The sequence below is a fragment of the Lichtheimia ornata genome (assembly GCF_029851405.1).
Source record: "Lichtheimia ornata isolate CBS 291.66 chromosome Unknown scaffold00028, whole genome shotgun sequence".
Taxonomy (NCBI): domain Eukaryota; kingdom Fungi; phylum Mucoromycota; class Mucoromycetes; order Mucorales; family Lichtheimiaceae; genus Lichtheimia; species Lichtheimia ornata.
Genome location: NW_026695348.1, coordinates 39,677 through 54,925, shown reverse-complemented (window position 1 = coordinate 54,925; position 15,249 = coordinate 39,677). Strand labels below are relative to the sequence as shown.

At 43.1% G+C, this 15,249-nt stretch overlaps 5 protein-coding genes across 5 annotated transcripts; all 5 read left to right on the top strand.

Annotated features, from left to right (window-relative positions):
- Positions 1 to 429: 429 nt before the first annotated feature.
- Positions 430 to 3,658, top strand: O0I10_006353 (uncharacterized protein; the record flags this gene model as incomplete). Its single annotated transcript, XM_058486382.1, has 9 exons — positions 430 to 1,738; positions 1,799 to 1,993; positions 2,066 to 2,288; positions 2,357 to 2,450; positions 2,514 to 2,687; positions 2,747 to 2,952; positions 3,031 to 3,113; positions 3,184 to 3,333; positions 3,399 to 3,658. 9 exons carry the CDS (start codon positions 430 to 432, stop codon positions 3,656 to 3,658), a joined length of 2,694 nt encoding a protein of 897 aa, XP_058342739.1.
- Positions 3,659 to 4,159: 501 nt separating this feature from the next.
- Positions 4,160 to 4,887, top strand: O0I10_006352 (uncharacterized protein; the record flags this gene model as incomplete). The annotated part of the gene is made up of 3 exons (XM_058486381.1): positions 4,160 to 4,475; positions 4,532 to 4,629; positions 4,690 to 4,887. 3 exons carry the CDS (start codon positions 4,160 to 4,162, stop codon positions 4,885 to 4,887), a joined length of 612 nt encoding a protein of 203 aa, XP_058342738.1.
- A 529-nt stretch (positions 4,888 to 5,416) lies between these two features.
- On the top strand, positions 5,417 to 6,921 carry O0I10_006351 (developmentally-regulated GTP-binding protein 1; the record flags this gene model as incomplete). Its single annotated transcript, XM_058486380.1, has 8 exons — positions 5,417 to 5,537; positions 5,604 to 5,782; positions 5,848 to 5,917; positions 5,977 to 6,269; positions 6,337 to 6,344; positions 6,402 to 6,549; positions 6,617 to 6,759; positions 6,822 to 6,921. 8 exons carry the CDS (start codon positions 5,417 to 5,419, stop codon positions 6,919 to 6,921), a joined length of 1,062 nt encoding a protein of 353 aa, XP_058342737.1.
- Positions 6,922 to 11,942: 5,021 nt separating this feature from the next.
- O0I10_006350 (uncharacterized protein) lies at positions 11,943 to 13,484 on the top strand (the record flags this gene model as incomplete). Its single annotated transcript, XM_058486379.1, has 5 exons — positions 11,943 to 12,120; positions 12,179 to 12,245; positions 12,312 to 12,858; positions 12,925 to 13,179; positions 13,248 to 13,484. The coding sequence occupies 5 exons, from the start codon at positions 11,943 to 11,945 to the stop codon at positions 13,482 to 13,484; spliced, it is 1,284 nt and encodes a 427-aa protein (XP_058342736.1).
- Positions 13,485 to 13,783: 299 nt separating this feature from the next.
- On the top strand, positions 13,784 to 15,208 carry O0I10_006349 (uncharacterized protein; the record flags this gene model as incomplete). The annotated part of the gene is made up of 4 exons (XM_058486378.1): positions 13,784 to 14,180; positions 14,240 to 14,614; positions 14,666 to 14,746; positions 14,799 to 15,208. 4 exons carry the CDS (start codon positions 13,784 to 13,786, stop codon positions 15,206 to 15,208), a joined length of 1,263 nt encoding a protein of 420 aa, XP_058342735.1.
- Positions 15,209 to 15,249: the final 41 nt, after the last annotated feature.

Here is a 15,249-nt window from a genome sequence, read left to right as displayed (position 1 = left end):
GAGGAAGCACTACTGTGCCTGAAGGCATTTACCATATGATGGATTACTCCTCACCATGTAGCAATCTCTTATTATTAATATGCCAGCATTCGGGTTTTGTTTGTCGTAGTAGTAGATTGTTGGTGTATCACTAATAATTCGATGTTACGCAAAGTCAAGGATAGTATTATGCACTTTATGTAGGTATGGGCTTTTGATAATTGGAGAGAGGGAATATCATGCATGATAAAAGTAAGGTATATATGCATCACGGCTCTGATGCGAGATGCTATCCATGCCCATTCTAGTGGGATTTTAGCGTACCTAAAACGGGCGGTTGGTATGTTGTTTCAGTCACGTCGTGGATAATCGCGCTCTCTCTCTTTTTGCACTCTCAAATCTGCTTCAGCAAGGCCGACGCATCTCTCTCGTTCTCTTTTTTTACACTTTATGAGGACTAGCAAGATCGCGCATAACGTCGACGATCGAGGCATTCCTATTGTTATACCCTCTGCCTCTCCCCATCGCCATTCCACACCTCATTCACCACGGTATCGCCCGCCACGATTCGATACTGACGACTATGACGAAGTACGAGTGTGCCGCTTACGGCAAGACAGGAACTCTCTTTTAGAGGTGTACGACAACTACTATCAGGATCCCAACCCATCTCAACTACGGCTCTTTTATCGTCATGTCCCCCATTCCTCATCCAGCCACATGAGCGACTCTCTTCAGGATGCACCCACCGAACCTTTACAGTCACCGTCAGCCACCCCTTTACATGCAAGAGACTCTTCACCACTCCGTCGCACTAATAGCAGAAAACGGCTTAGAGATGGATCGTCGCCTTTGGGACAAAGGTCACCTATAGCAGCACCTCTGAGGGGACCTATGCCGCTCACAAACACTTTTAACAACAGACTATCAGCTTTGTTACAAGAACAACGACAACAAAGGCAACAACTACTACGCCAACAACAGAAAAAGGAGGATGGGGAGAGTGAGGATGATGGTTCTTTATCCAATATGAAACGAGGTCATAAACGTCGACTGGTAGAAGAACAAGGGCAATCATCTCAACATTCACCCATTTACACACCACCACAACCACCACAACCACCACAACAGCCTACCGCATCACCCATAACAACAGCTCCTACACCTACATCCACTCATTCATCACCCATTCTTAGTCCTGTCAAGGAACATCTCATGCTTACACCACCTAAACCTTCTCCTCCTATCACTCGCCACAAACAACATGTTGTTCAAACAACTCTAGTTCCTCCTCCACCTCCACCACCTCCTTCTCTTCCTTCTCTACAACACGATCCATCACATCAACAACAACAACAACCATTAGAGGAACCACCTGAACAATTGCCAACAAAAGAGAATTTGGATCAGCCGCATGAATTACCAGATCAGCATGATCAACAGCAAATACAGCCAAATGATGATGTCCATGTGGATGTACAGTCGACTCAAAAAGAAGAGCAACAAGACAACGCTAAAGAAGAGAAGCAAAGCAACGTTGAAGAAGAACAAAACAACAGCGTTGAAGAAAAGCAGCATGACAACATAGATAATCCAGCAAAGAAGCTGCACCAAGAAGATCCCAAGATTGAAGCAATTGATCCAAAGGTCGAAGAATCCAAAGAAGAATGCAATGATACACAACCTGTAGCAATTGATCCAAAGGCTGAAGAATCAGGAGGACGCAACGACACTCATCCTACTAAAGCTGGTGGTGAAGGTATGCTTTGTGCCTGAATTGGTTTTGCATGGTAATACTGATTGGCTATTTTGGTAGCAGAGCCTTTATCAAAGGAGCAACCCAAAGCGGATGAGCAGCCATCGACACAATCCAAACAAGAAAAGGACAAAGAAAACAACAGAGTGGAGGATGAATCAGCAAAGGCCAGGAAACGAGATCCCCAAATTGAAGAGATTGACAGAAAGGTCAAAAGGCTGCGTGAATATTATGATATCAAATACAAGATTGGTGAAGGTATATATACATGTGTGCATCCATGGTCGCTATGGCAAAAAGATATTCATTTGGTGGTTACCATGACAACAGGCACCTTCAGTACTGTCTACAAAGCGGTGGATGTCCGATATGAGCAATACAACAATGCACAATGGGAACAGCAGCTATTGGACGCTCATCGATTGGTGGATTCCGATGCTGATGAACAATCCATCCCCAGCGCAACAAGCAAGGTCGTGGCACTCAAACGTGTCTATTGCATAAGCAGCCCTACCCGTATTGCCAACGAGATTTCCATTCTACAGGATCTTCGGTATGCATCTTTTGTGTGTTTTGAAGGAATAGGAAACTTACACGCACATACACACCCCAATGATCCAGTGGATGTTCTTGTGTAGCGCCTCTGATCACTGCATTTCGTCAAGCTGAAGAATTTTTCATCGTGATGCCATTTATCGAACATGAAGATTTCAGGGTTCGTGACAGTAGCAGCAGCAGTCAAGGATGGGGTATCCTTAGCTCACTTTCATATCATTAGGATATACACCGCAAAATGACAGCAGATGATATCCGTTGCTACATGCGTACCCTCTTGACAGGTCTCAGTCATCTTCATGCACGAAAGATTATTCATCGGGACGTGAAACCAAACAACTTCCTTTACAGCTATCAGAGGCGTTCAGGTGTTCTCATTGATTTTGGTCTTGCCGAGGTAAAGAAGCAAACTTGTCTTTGGTGCCTTTTCTCTTATACTGATCACACCTATTGTAGAGAGAGAAATCCATTGAAAAGCATCAACAATCCAAACCACAACGGCAACAACAACAACTACCATTACAACAGCACCATCGAACACCTCCTGCTTTGACGCGATCCGCTAGTTTTATCAAAAGCAGCAGCTCACTCAATAACAAGGAAAATATACCAACAGCCGATGATGGTGTCAGAGAAATTGGTTATATCAAGTATGATCCAAGGTAAATAGAGATAAGGTTTGTGGGTGTGTGAGTGGTATGACATTGGATGATTGATTTTGGGGTGGGTGTGGATGTTAGACGTGGCATTCAAGCAAACCGGGCTGGTACCAAAGGTTTTCGAGCACCAGAGATTCTTTTGAGACAAGTCAATCAAACGGGCGGTAGGTTACTTTTCAACATGATGATGATGATGATGATGGCAATGTTAAACTAACGCTTTTGATAATACAGCCATTGACATATGGTCGGCTGGAGTCATTTTAATATCATTGCTCACCGGACGATATCCATTTTTTCTTGCCAATGACGATGGCGATGCACTTGTGGAAATTGCCAGTCTATTTGGCACCAATGCCTTAAAGACATTTGCTACCAAATTGAGTATGTCATGAAAGAACAACAAGATCATGGGGACTCATCATCATCATCATATCATCCATCCATAGAGCGCATCTTTGAAACCAACATCCCATCGTTACATCCCGAACCTCGATCTCTTTTGCAAGTTTGTATGAACCTCAATGGCGAAAAGCTAAAGACATGGTCATCCTCTGATTTGGAAACTGCTGTGGATCTATTACAAAAATGTCTTACGGTGGACTGCAACGAAAGGATCACAGCCAAGGACGCCCTACAACATCCGTTTTTACAATTATCATCATCATCATCATCATCAGCACCTTCGCAACAACCCTCTAATACCTAGTTTTTTTCTCCCACCCCATCCTCCTATTTAATTTGTAAATGTGTAAATACAGAGACGCGTGATCAACAACACACTACAGAGTTTCAAAGTGGTCTTGACGTATTTCCAATCCCTGGATTACCATATACACGACATCCCATGTATCGTGTGTGTGTTTGTGTGCATTGGTTTCTATAGCATGTTGTTGCAAGGGAGATAGATGGTGTTGTTATTGTTGTAATGTATACCATACCACAATTTATCCTTCTTTATGTTATCGTGCATAAGCTGAAGTAAATGTAAGGGGGCGCTTGTTGTTGTGGAGGTAACCCAGGTACACGTAACGCGTATAATTTCATCCTGAACCGAAGAGAGAGGTACATTTACTTTGGACTACAATAAAGGAGGTCTACTTTAAATCTCTGGTTCTTTATACAACAACGCTGTTTCCACAGATCTCTATAAAAGGGCTTATGTGGATTGCTATCATGGATGTGGTATAACGGGTTCTTTTTATATACCATGAACAACTTTTTCAAAGTGACCTTGCTACTCGCCTTGCTAGGCCTTGCTCAAGCGGCCAGTGTGATGCCTCGGGCCGAAACAGGTGAAGCGCTCTTACAATATGGTTACAATCCACCACGCGTCAACCCAGAGTATTGTGTTGGTTTCCGCATCACCTACCCCACCTCGCCTGGTCAGGCCTTTGAAGCTGGCTCGTTGCAACAACTCCATTGGGCATTGGAAGATGATATTGATCATCAACCTGATATCATTACGCGCATCCGTATCCTTAACAGCACCCAGCATAACCAGTACATTGTTGGCGAGAATATTAGTAAGTCAAAGGAGAAGGGTTGCCTGCATACCGTATTCTTACAAGTGCACATGTAGCTTTGTATAATGATGACAATCATGGTGAAGCAACCTTCCCACTTGACATTGATGATCCCTCTGGTTTATACCACTACCGTATCATGGTCAACTACCCTGTAAGTGTATAGAATGATGTCCAAATGGATCATAGGAAAGAGGTCTTATGTATTATTCAGGGAACAACAACCCACTGCGTTTATGAATCTGTGCCCTTCATGATCCTCCAGAGTGCTTCCAAGAAATACAAAGTGGGCGGTACCAGAGGTGCATTCCAGGCTCCACAAGTCCAAGCATACCCTGTCCATATGGGCCCATTGCCACTTCAAAATGAGGAGTTGTTTAAGGAAGTTCGACACCAATATTCCCTTCACTAGCTGATGATGTATTGTACTATGTAAAATCAGGCTGTCTTTTTCTGTATTAGAAATCATTACTACAAACAGTGATGCTTGATCGATGCAGGGATTTAATAAATATTGATTGATCATGGAAGAAATTTAAGTGGTGGTGGTGGTGTATGATAAGGCTATGGTCACCAATGGGGGTGGGGATGGGGGATCACAATTGCTGCCGAGAGTGTGGAAATGTAAAACCGGGATGATGTCAGTTGCCATGGTTGATTTGGTCTCACATCGGAGCGTCGTCACAGCAACCTACTAGTTCCTTCAAACTTTTGTCCACCCGCTTTGTTCCCTTAGTTTCAACTCAACCCGAATCATACAACCATGAGTGTAGTGGAAAAGATCAAAGTACGTCCATTCTATTTGCTCTCCCATACCTTGTACTAACGCATGCCTTGTTTCGTTGATTAGGAAATCGAGGTGAGGCAAACAACCCATAGACACCAATGCGACAATGAAAAACGACGTCTAACCGAATGTGTGTGCGCTTGTGCAGTCCGAAATGGCTCGTACTCAAAAGAATAAGGCCACGTCTTATCACTTGGGTCAACTTAAAGCTAAGCTTGCAAAGTTGAAGCGTGAGCTCCTGATTCCTTCAGCTGGCAGTGGCGGTGGTGGCGGTGGTATGTACATACATATACACACAAGCATTTTTTGGACACTATGGATTGACGCATAGATTTACATAGTCGGTTTCGATGTTGCCAAAACCGGTGTGGCTCGTGTTGGTTTTGTTGGTTTCCCTTCCGTCGGCAAATCTACGCTCATGTCTAAACTTACCGGCACTCACTCTGAAGTTGGTGCTTATGAATTCACAACCTTGACAACAGTGCCTGGTGTCATTCAGCATAAGGGTGCCAAGATTCAGGTGAGTGTGGAGGATGGATCATACATGAGAAGAGTGAACAAATCATTCATTGGGGCCCATGATAGATTCTTGATCTTCCCGGTATTATCGAAGGTGCAAAGGATGGCAAGGGTCGTGGTCGTCAAGTCATTGCTGGTAAGTTGCATGAAGGATCCCACCCACACCATCATCATCGTACTCACCTATTCCTTTAGTCGCACGTACTTGCTCGCTCATCTTCATTGTGCTGGACGTATTGAAGCCCATGACGGACAAGCGCATCATTGAAAGAGAATTGGAAGGATTTGGTATTCGATTGAACAAGAAGCCACCAGCCATCATTTTCAAAAAGAAGGAAAAGGGCGGTATCAACATGACCAACACCGTTCCCTTAACACACATTTCAGCCGATGAAGTTAAGGCCGTACTCAGCGAATACAGAATTCACAATGCCGATATCTCCTTCAAGGAAGATTCTACAATTGATGACCTTATTGACGTTGTCGAGGTACGTAAAGGAAGGATTCATTGTTCTCTTTGTATGCATGAATATGGATTGACATTGGGTTTTATAGGGCAACCGGTAAATGATGGCTATGACTTTACGAGATTCAATTGACGACTAACGCATTCAACACAGTATTTATATCCCATGTATCTATGTCCTCAACAAGATTGACCAGATCTCGATCGAAGAACTTGACTTGATCTACAAGATCCCCAACGCTGTCCCTATTTGTGCCAATCACGAATGGAACTTTGACGAGTTGATGGAGACCATGTGGGAGGTAGGAAATGGTGATGGTGATGGATGAATGAATGAATGATCTTTGGTGTGCTGACGAGGCTATGTAGAAATTGGATCTTGTTCGTGTCTATACCAAGCCCAAGGGTCAAGTGCCTGATTACAATGCTCCTGTTGTCTTGACAAATGAAAAGTGTACAGTGGAAGATTTCTGTAATCAGATTCACAAGGCTATTTTGGAACAATTCAAGTGGTAAGTGCTTTTTTTATCATCCCATTCAATCGCGATCCAGAGTGCTTATCAAATCTTCATAGTGCATATGTATGGGGTACTTCTGTGAAGCATAACCCACAAAAGGTCGGCAAGGATCACGTTCTCAAGGATGAAGATGTGGTGCAGATCGTTAAAAAGTAAGTATTCCCCACCTCATCATACATGCATGTGGGTATTGACTTTATGCAAATAGGATCTAGATTTACGTTTTCTCTTCTTTATTCTTCTCAAATCCATTCAAAAATAAATAAAAAAGATGAAATCAAATAAGGCTTTAGTACCTAAATGGGGAAAGGGGGAACCACTGCTAGTCCACTCAATGACCCCATGCCGTCGTCGTCCTCTTCACGTCCCGGTAGTCGAGTACTTTGCTTTAGTTGCCACCACATCTTGAAGCATCTACCATTCTCTGCTATCAGCTAAAACATTCATCGACGTTGCTGACCTTGCGAAACAAGGAAATAATCCACGTCTCAGCTACATCATGCACTTTTAAATAATATCCTTCTGGATGCACTGATCCTTTTCGGCTTATTAGCCATTTCATGGTTAACTTGAAAAAGGTTACATACGGACTATCATGAACGTATTTTACTATACGACAAGCATAGATAAAGCATAAAGGTACCCGCCTATCGAAATTTCTTAGCGAAGCGTGAAGGCTTTATGAGAACAAAGTTGATCGCGCAGACGCGATTTCCGGCATACATAGTAAATCCCACATTGCACCCTCCCATTCAATATTTTTAAGTGAACATGAGATCTTTTCCAGAACAATGTTGATCAGCATGTCCCAGAGCATCTTGTGTGAAAGTTTCAGGTTCAATAGGGGCAATCTCAATATCAAGGTTTAATGTACAGTGTTCATGCATAGGTGTCTCACAGGGCAACCTACTTTAATTTCCAGCTCTTTTTCTCCCACTTTATCTTTTCTTCACATTCTCAACTGTTGCCTCATTCAAGCACAATTACCACCTGCAAACGATTGTCCTGCTTCAACCCATCATGTCAAGCCTACAATTGTCTTGATCCGATTGTCTTTGACTGCATGGCAAGTCCATGGCATGTGCACCCCCACTACAACAACACACGAGTCTCTTGACACCACACTTTCTCTTGTACACCCCTCTGCCGCGACCAAACGTAACAGCATTTGCCATTAGCGAGGTCTTTACTCCATTGTCTCAAGCTACATACAGCAGCTTTCCTTGCAGCCTTTGTTTACGTGAACAGCAGATAGCCATTGTATCGAAGCAGCTTTATTTACGTGTAGCAACTTGTTTCAATCCTTACGGATTCCTATGGATGGTGCCTTATCAGCTATCGAGAACACCACAATACAAGCAATCTTCACCTGGATGAGCTGAAATGAAAAAGGACCAAGAAAGAGATGTATCAACAGCGAGATGGGAAAGGATCAGCAGCAATCACATGATGACTCTTCAACCAACATGTTGGATTTGCAATGGCTATGATGGATGGGTGGATGCAATCAAGTGCTGTGATGAGGAAGAACCCCTGGAATGTTGCTTTGGTTACTTGAAGCGATGTCAGCAGGAACGAAGGATCATGTCACGTTGATACGGCTGAGGATGATGATGGATTGGATGGAATTGACGAAAGGGCTTTTATCTTTGAGGAAGGCTGTTTTACAGCCATGGATGATATTGGAGCACTCGAGACGATACATGCCGCAATCATGGATGAAGGATGCTTACGTCGGCAGCAACCAAGAATACAATGACACATTCCATCCCCTGTTGACTCTATGTGATTCACCCGTACCTTATCCACGTTGCAATGTTGTTCCTTTATCATATTTACTTGATAGATGTCCCCACTGCCATGTACTATCTTCGATTATTTCATTGAATGAAAATTGTATTTCACGTCGTACCATCAGCTCATATGTGCAGGATGTGGATCACTTGGCTAGTTTCTGGATTGAAGGGGGAATAGGTCGAAGGTTAGAAAGTGAGATTGGGCCATTTACATCATCATGTCAAGTTGCTTTTGCCCTTTGTCACAACATTATTATTACATTCGCTGAAGCCTCCTACCACACATGCTGATAGACGTAAGGCACTGGCAACTCTCAAACATTTGTATTGTAAAGATAATTAAGGGTATAATAAAACAAGCCAAGGTGCTACCGTTGTATGTCATCCAACTACCCAACGTATGCAGTATTCCTATATCCATCATCCTCTTTCAGAGGTTCCTGCTTTGGTACTCAAGCCTTACTATGATTGCATGAAGCATGAACAAGCTCTCTCACTACTACAAGATCAAAGTAGGATTTTCATACATATCATTGAGCGTGGAAGCTATTTTGTATTGCAATACAATCGTCATCATCCATGATGTTGCAGGTTCAAAGGTAATAGCACTAACATCATCCTTAACCATGCCGCCACACACGTCTCCACTTTCTTTTACAACAGCGAGTTGATACCTCCTTTGCTCCACAATAACCGGAATGTGTATCAGAGTTTGCAGCGTTGTTTTTGGATCATATCGCTTTGCGCATGCACCTGTCACACAACAGATATCCCAAGCACCAACAATATGTCTTTCAATTAGCATCGTCTTTTCATGTTCAATGAATCGATTTTATTTTATGAAACCTCTCACTTTATCGTATGCTATACTTATTCACATGCAATAGCAAGCCTGATTGCAATTGATCCATATCCACAGCCTTTGCAGCAATCCAATCCTATATGTTACACTTTTTCCATCATCCTGACGTTGTCCTGTTGCTTGGCAATAGTCCTCACGAGCAGCAAAGTGACATACGCATTCAAAAAGGTGATGTACAATATAAGTGGTCTTGCTGGTAATCCTTCTTTTTTCGATCCACAACCTTGCCCGAATCCGTTGACATGTTTTTTCATTTCATCCATCATCTTGAAGTCGTCATATTGCTTGTAATCACACCTCAAAAGTAGCAGGCATAGTGAGAAAGCGGGCAAACAGTATAACAGTGGAAAAGTAAGGTGAACCAAAGACGTATTCCTCCACACGCGATGATTCACCAACCAAGCGTTTAACAGTGTTTGTGGCTGTTTACAGCTTCTGTTAACCTGCTCGACAAGTAAAACTGCTTCGACATTGTGTTGCCGTTGTCAAGTAAAGTCGATTGTACCAGCAGAGCTTACAGCAAACGATCAAACGAAAAGGCTGCCTGACACAAAAAGATGTTCCTCCACAAGCGAAAAACGACCAACCAAACGCACTCCCGTAGTTGTTCATAGCTGCTGCTAACTTGGTTGACACGTGAATTGCTTTGTTCTTGTTGCCAATCTTGAGATGAAAGTGTGTAGACAATCAAACGAATAAAGTGTTTTGCAAGACCACCAGTTGCGCCCAAACCAACTTTTTGCCACAATGTCGTTTCTTTTTATTCGATGCTGAAGCTGTCAATGTTGTATCTGTAAGGGGTAGTTCCATTGGGGGGGTTGCCATGGTTCCAATGTGGTTGCCATGGCATCTGTGTAAAAAAGTGCAGTTGCTGGCGAGCTTGAGCGTTGTTCATGGTCTGATTTTCACGTGAAACACTCGAATGCAACGTCACTTAGCAACAGCCATGGCCTGCCGGTCGCTTTCCTAATGAGGATAATTTTTCCTTATTTGGGCAATTTCATAGTATACCAGCGCTGAATTTTAATGTATAGTGAGTAGTAACCGGTCTCTTTGTCCCAGTGGCAGAACCCCGAACTTCGGGGCTGGAGGCGTGAGTTCGAATCTCACCTCTTAAATTTGGATCAATACAGAGAAGATTAGCATGGCCCCTGCACAAGGATGACACTAACTCTCTGAGAAGGATTAGCTCGAAGAGCGATTTTTTTTCGAGTGTTGTAGCTGATGCTTTATCTTCTTTATAATGCTTTTCTCCTGCTTTATAACACACACGGTTACTCGAATGGGGCCGAATGGACGTGTCATGGCAACAGGCTTTCGTGTAAAATACAAACTCACTCGGGTTCGCAGCTTACAGCTCACAGAGCAGCCTACTTTTTTTTCTTTTTTCTTTTTATTGACATTGGTGAATGGAAGGGGGGACAAGAGCACAGCAACTACATATTGTATGACTCGAGTATACAGAGAATACACGCATTCCTCGTCCAGCAACTCGTTCCTCGATTGTAACAACACTCTCTTTCTGTATCTGAAGGCATCTTACGGTTGAATGGAGGCGATTTACTTGGCTACAGAAAAGCACCCTTTCGATTGCTACTCTTGTAAGATCTGGGCATGCAGAATCAGTTCTCGCTGCTTCACGCATACAACGCACACGCATTCGTACATCACACGAACCACCACATGCTCTCAAGTGTCATACAGCAAGAGGAACAACTCGATCACATTTTATACGTTGTTTACGCATGCATGCAAGGTTACAAGTATCAGCTCCATTGTCGTAGTATGAGGACAACGTTCTATCCATTCCTTATCCTTATCGCTATGGTTCAACATTCATACGTTCCAGCCCCATTAGTTGACATGACATGAGAAGGTCTGTAGCCAGATGATTCACCGTTCGCTTATGTTTGTTGAATCCGGACTTGCTGTTGGTGAGGCAATGGCAAAGGTAAGTGTAAGGCGATCAAGTGCTCACGATTCCAGTAGTAGTATGCTGCCATTTGCCTTTAGTTATGCATGTTTTTCCATTCTCCTCATCTTGGCTCCTACCAATTCAATAAATGCCTAACGATTAGTTGTGTCCTTTATCTTTCACTATTCTAATTTGCTATCATTGATTGTAAAGACATCACATGTTATAGAAGGAGCATCAGCTTAACAGCCAAAATGACACCCTTGATGAGTATGATGAGTATGATGATTATGATTAAAAGAGCAGCTTTTATTATATGATCGATGATTTGAAGCTTCTTTCAATACTAGGAACAATAGCAAAGAAAAAGAAATACGATATAGATTTGCCTTACATGACGTACTAGAAATAGCTTGCATGGTTCGAGCTATGGCATACAATATTGGGTGGGTAAGGGGATGTCGTTCATTCATGCAATGAACACCGCAGTGGCTGGTGCGGTGTAACTGAAAATGACAAAAAAAGCTGCTGCTCTCTGCTGGGTACCGCAGTCGATCGGTTCTTTTGTCTTTTTCGAGATCTGTCAAACACACAATCACACACCATGGAAGCACCTGTCCCGTCGTCTGGTTTATACACATGTCTTGCTTGCCAAGTGGCATTCGAGTCTGCCGAAGGTCAACGGATACATTATCGTAGCGATTGGCATCGATACAACCTTAAACGCAAAGTGGCCGATTTGCCACCTGTGAGCCTAGAGCAATTCCAACAAAAACAAAAAGGTTCGATCACATACATGTGGGCTATGTATGAAGTTTGCTTATTCCTTTCTTGTTATAGCTGTCAAAGAAGCTGATGCCCCCGAGAACAAACCAGAGCCTTTCAAGGGTCATTGTAGTGCATGCAAGTAGGTTATCATCTTCTTTTCTTCATAGTGTGTCGAATTGGAACTAATAGTCGATGGGTGGCATAGGAAAACATTTGGCACACAAAACTCGTATGATAGTCATATGCGATCCAAGAAGCACAAGGAGAACGTTGCAAAGGAAGCTGCCCGACCCAAGAAAACAGCATCACCAGCACCAGCATCGGATAATCAGGATGACAAGACACCTACTCCCACCACTACGACTACTACTACCACCAGCCACGATGATGCATCCACTTCCTCATCTACGCCTATCAGTAAACCACCTGCTTACATGCCCATGTCCATGACCTTCACTGAAGATATGACCGAGGAAGAAATCAATGCCAAGATTGATGAAAAGATCAAGATGGCTCGACGTTTGGAAGAGACCGAATGTTTATTCTGTAACCACAATGCGGATACCTTTGAGGACAACATGCAACACATGACGCTCCAACACAGCTTTTTCATTCCCGATATTGAATACCTCGTGGATCTCAAGGGCTTGATCAAGTACTTGGGTGAAAAGCTCTCTATTGGTAATACGTGTCTTTTCTGTAATGGCAAGGGTCGTGAATTGAGATCGTTGGAGGCTGTACGCAAACATATGGTAAGAGAACAACGAGCTTGTAGATGGAGAAGGAAATGGGCTGACACATGTGTATTGTGCTATTAGATCGATAAGGGTCACTGCAAGATTGCCTATGAAGCGGATGAGGATGCTATGGAATTGGTGGACTTTTACGATTTCTCATCATCGTATCCCGAACTCGAAGGAGGAGAGGATGAGGATGCTGATACCGAGCTTGCCAACATGACGAGAAAGGTTCATCTTGCCGACGATGACATGTCACTTGTTCTCCCCAGTGGCGCCGTTATTGGACATCGTGATCTCAAGCGTTATTACAACCAGCGTTTCAAGCCAGAAGATGTATGTACTTTTGAATTGTGTGGATACAATGTGACATGCGATGACTTACTTATATATGTATGAATTAGACTCGAGAATCTGTGCTCATCAACAAGCTCATTGGCCAATACACGGACATGCCTGGTTACGAAACTGCACGTTCATCATCATCCCAACGACGTAGACTCGCAATCACAGACGGCAAAACTCAACATGTCCGACATACGGAGGCATTCAAGGAAATGCGTGTGCATGAAGACCACAAGTCTCGAGTGGGTATCAAGGCCAACAAGCTCCAGAAATACTTTAGAGTTCAAATCTTATAAACACCTTCATCATCATTTGTTTGGCATGACATTGGGGTTGTTGTTGTTTTCTTTTCTTACAGTGGATGGACAGCGTATGTGTGTGTGTGTGTGTGGTTGCCATTTATTATCATCGTCAATCTCCTTGTGGATGATAAAGGGGATAGTGGAACCCAACGACCTCCTTGGATGACGGGGGGTGGGGCTCAATGTTGAATCGAGAGAAAGCCACATTTACATATATAATAATGGGATATCAAGGAGTATGAATGCAACTACCTCTTTTCCTTTACACAATCCAACATCATAATTCATACAACATGCACCTTGCCACCTCCTCAATAGTGGTATTTTTTACAGCAGCGGCATCAATACTAGTAGGAAACATAGTTCATGCTGCAGCCATTGCGGAGAATGGTGGTGGCAGTGGTGGTGGTGGTGGTGCCAAAGTCGTTTTACCATTGCATCGCAGTGCCGGATTTAGTCTTGATACACCTACAGCCATGATGCGAGTCCATGCACGTTACGCCAATATGTTGAATGAAGAGAATCCAGCAATAGTAAAATCGGGTTTACCTAAAGATCCCAACGCATACTCCATTTTCCCGGTGACCAGCTATGCTATCGACGTCTCGTATTATGTACAAGTCGGCATTGGTACTCCACCACAACACTTTAAGCTTAATTTGGATACTGGATCGGCTGACTTGTATGTTGGTGCGTATCACTTTGATACAAACAAATCAAGGTTGATTGACATGATGATGATGTTCTAGAATCGACCATGTGTGAATCATGTGAGAATGATCATAGCCACTTGTTTAATCCAAGTAAATCCCGTACATACACACCAACAAAGGAAAAGTGGAGAATCCGTTATGGAGATGGATCTACAGCCAACGGAATTATCGGCATTGATCGGCTGCAGCTGGGAAAACTCGAGGTGGAGAGTCAAATGATTGAATTGGCTGTTGATCAATCAGAGGATTTGACACAAGGACCTGGTGAAGGCATACTTGGGTTGGCGTTTTCTGGAGCAGCCAGCGTAAAGAGTATCAAAACACCCATGGATAACTTGGTTGCCCAAAACCGATTACAAGAACCTGTATTTAGTTTGTACCTTGGAAACAAAAAGCATGGACAGGATGGTGGTATGTATATAGGTCGAGGCACATTTCAAGTAGGCTTTATCTTACGCATAGCATTAGAGTTTATCTTTGGTGGTTACAACGCCGATTATGTGGATGGCCCATTCTCTAGTATACCAGTGAATAAGTCTCTAGGTAAAAAGCAACCCTGCTGAAATACCAAAAGACTCATTATCCCCTTTTGTAGGCTATTGGAGTATTGATGTGCCTTCGATACAAATCGGTGATACGACAATTACTCGAAACGTCCAAGCAATCATTGATACAGGAACAACGCTCATCATCTTTCCGAAAAAGTTGATGGAATGGGTGGCTTTATTCTATGGTGCAGAACGTCAAGAAAATGGAATACTATACAAGATTGATTGTGATCTATCCCGGCTACCTTCCCTGACATTTAATATGGGGAATGGATTGGTATTCACGCTTCCTCCTGAATTACTCATTTACCGCAAAGACGACGATAGCAACTGCCAGGCATCCTTTACCTCCATGGAACATGACTTTTTAATTCTTGGCGATATCTTTCTCAAGCAATATTATACCGTGTTTGATTACCAAAAACCCGAGATCCGCATTGCCAATCTCAAACAGTAATAAGCATCCATATGATAGAAAAATGTGTATATTTTCGAATA